The following is a 2427-nucleotide window of genomic DNA, read 5'->3' as shown; positions in this document are numbered from 1 at the left end:
ACAAGAGACTAAGAACCGGGAAATGACAAAACGGATCAATCCCCAGTGGTGTAGAGTCACACTGAACTGATCCTAATGACTAATGACTCCCCCATTCAGCTGTAAGTGACAAGATTTTCTGCCAGTCTGCCTGTGAACTTGTAATCTATAATAAGTCCTACATTAACCGGGAGAAATAAAAGTATAAATTCAAATCTTAACTATCAGATTAATATATCCCCTCACTCCGATAAGTTGGTACGAGTAGTCGAAGAAGTGTTGAATTGACCTAGTTCAGAACTTCAGGTATCAGAAGAAACGAAGAGATTGTGAGTCTGGTACCTCGCCCCAGGGTGAACTTGAATGGGGTGTCGCGATCCCGGCTGGAATCGAACTTGGTGCCGTCCACCAGCGTCCCAGTGTAGTGCACTGCGTCAGCCAGAAGCAGAAGACCACGACGAAGACAAGTCAACGACCAATTTTATCCATCTCATTCCCACCGTGCAGCAGAAAAGAAGAAAGTCAATTGCCCAAAATACACCGCCGGGAACGCGCACTGACCTTCGACCTCGTCGCCGGCGCCGGGACGTTCCGACCCCTCGCCCTCCTTCAGCAGCTTCTTGCGCAGCCCCTCCTTCCCGATCCCTTTCTCGTCCCCGGCCTTCATCGCCGCGGTGTCATACCCCGCATCGTCGTCCTCCTCCCCGGCGACGGCGGCGCCAACCGCCGCGTCGGCGTAGAGCTTCTTCATGGCCTCTTCGTCCTCGTCGTCGGATCCGCCCATCGCGCCCTCGCCCATGGCCGCCGGGTAGTCGAAGTCGTCGTCCATATCTCCGTGCAGTAGTACTGCGAGGGTGGGAGCAGAACAGAGTGTGTGTGCAGGGGACTGCGATGCTTGTCCCCCAGCACTTTCAGTCTTTCATATAGCCAAAGCACGCGTCCACAGTGTTCTAGAGGCCTGTGTGCAGCATTTCACTGCATCTGGAGACGGGATCCACAGCGTCAAAAAAAAAAAAAAATCACATTTGCCACAGTTTTCTTACGTATTGCATATTTGCTAAATGATCATCACGTGTGAGTGGAACATGGTTATCAAATATGTAATTCTCCCGGCAGGGTCAGAAACTAGGATCAAGGACAAAGTTGGGCGATTGGCAATGTGGCAGAATGGACTGATGCTTCGGGTAAAAACTTTAACCGTTAGATGTCATGGAACTCTCTCAATCAAGTCTATAGCGTAAAAGTCGGTACCACAAAAGCTGTGTTTTGTGGTATGCGTGCACCGCGGTAAAACATTTCCTGGAAACTCAAACAATAAATTTTGGATATACTGTTTGAGTTTGCATGGTGTGTTTTGTCGAAGTTTGCGCGATACCACAAAATAATTTTTCATGTTTATTTATATTTATGACTTTAGACAAAACAATATATCAATGTAACATCAAAATCAACATAAATTATATTTATTATTGTTTTAACATCTCATGATACAACAATGATCCAAATTACAATAATGGTTCAAATGAAATATACAAAGAATAGTTTAAATTGCACATGAATAAATATGAAATCAAATGAATAAAATGAGAGACTACTTCTCATATAGCTGCCACTGATGCTCAATGAGATCGTCACGAAGTTGGGTGTGTGCCTCGATATCTTTAATTGGTCGGTATGTTTCAAGAAATGTTCGGATTCGATCCAGGTTTCTTCTAGGTTTTACACAGAAACCAACATTGTCAAACTTAAAGGGAAGGTCACATACTTCTCATCTTCGATGATCATGTTATTCAGAATCACACAAGCAGTAATGATATTGTTGAGGGGTCTCTTACCCTATTAACGAGGAGCTCCTTGAACAATTGCAAATCGAGCTTGCAACACACCAAAAGCTCTCTCAATATTTTTTCGAGCTGCTTCTTGACATAGTGAAGAGTGGGCTTACTTTCACTTGTAGGAGTTGGGATGGTATTCACAAAAATTAACCATGAAGGATATATGCCGTCTGCTAGAGAATACCATATGGTATAGTCATGGCCACTGAGTGTGTAGTTGCAAGCCGAGACATCTTCACTAGCAAGCCTAGCAAATAGACGAGATCTCTGTAAAAGGTTGATGTTATTGAGTGATCTAGGAAATCCAAAGAAGCAATGCCAAAATCCACAACTCTTGTAAGGCCACAACCTCAAGCAAGATTGCGGGATCATGATGATGACCAGGTAATTGCCCGTGCCTTGTTGTCGGGCAGTTCTTCCAACTCCAATGCATACAATCGATGTTCCCAAGCATACTAGGATAACCCCTTAATTCATGCATTGCCATCAGCATGTTCGTGTCCTCATTGGAAGCTCAGAGGTACCCAACTCCGAAAACCCATATCAATGTCTTTGCAAACATCCTCACACACTTGCACATGATCTTCTCAAATGCAAAGATACTCGTTGTTGT

At 44.6% G+C, this 2427-nt stretch overlaps 1 protein-coding gene across 1 annotated transcript in view; it reads right to left on the bottom strand.

Annotated features, from left to right (window-relative positions):
- Window positions 1-877, bottom strand: part of LOC124692768 (70 kDa peptidyl-prolyl isomerase-like) — a 4624-nt gene extending 3747 nt beyond the window's left edge. The window contains exons 1-2 of the mRNA XM_047226201.1: window positions 541-877; window positions 322-408 (exon numbers count right to left, since the gene is read on the bottom strand). Coding sequence (XP_047082157.1) covers window positions 322-408; window positions 541-808 — 355 coding nt within the window. The 5' untranslated portion in view covers window positions 809-877. The remainder of the gene's footprint in view (window positions 1-321; window positions 409-540) is intronic.
- Window positions 878-2427: the final 1550 nt, after the last annotated feature.

The sequence above is a fragment of the Lolium rigidum genome, chromosome 2 (genome assembly GCF_022539505.1).
Source record: "Lolium rigidum isolate FL_2022 chromosome 2, APGP_CSIRO_Lrig_0.1, whole genome shotgun sequence".
Classification (NCBI taxonomy): domain Eukaryota; kingdom Viridiplantae; phylum Streptophyta; class Magnoliopsida; order Poales; family Poaceae; genus Lolium; species Lolium rigidum.
Note: the sequence above shows the minus strand (reverse complement) of the source record. Positions and strands in the feature narration are given on the sequence as shown.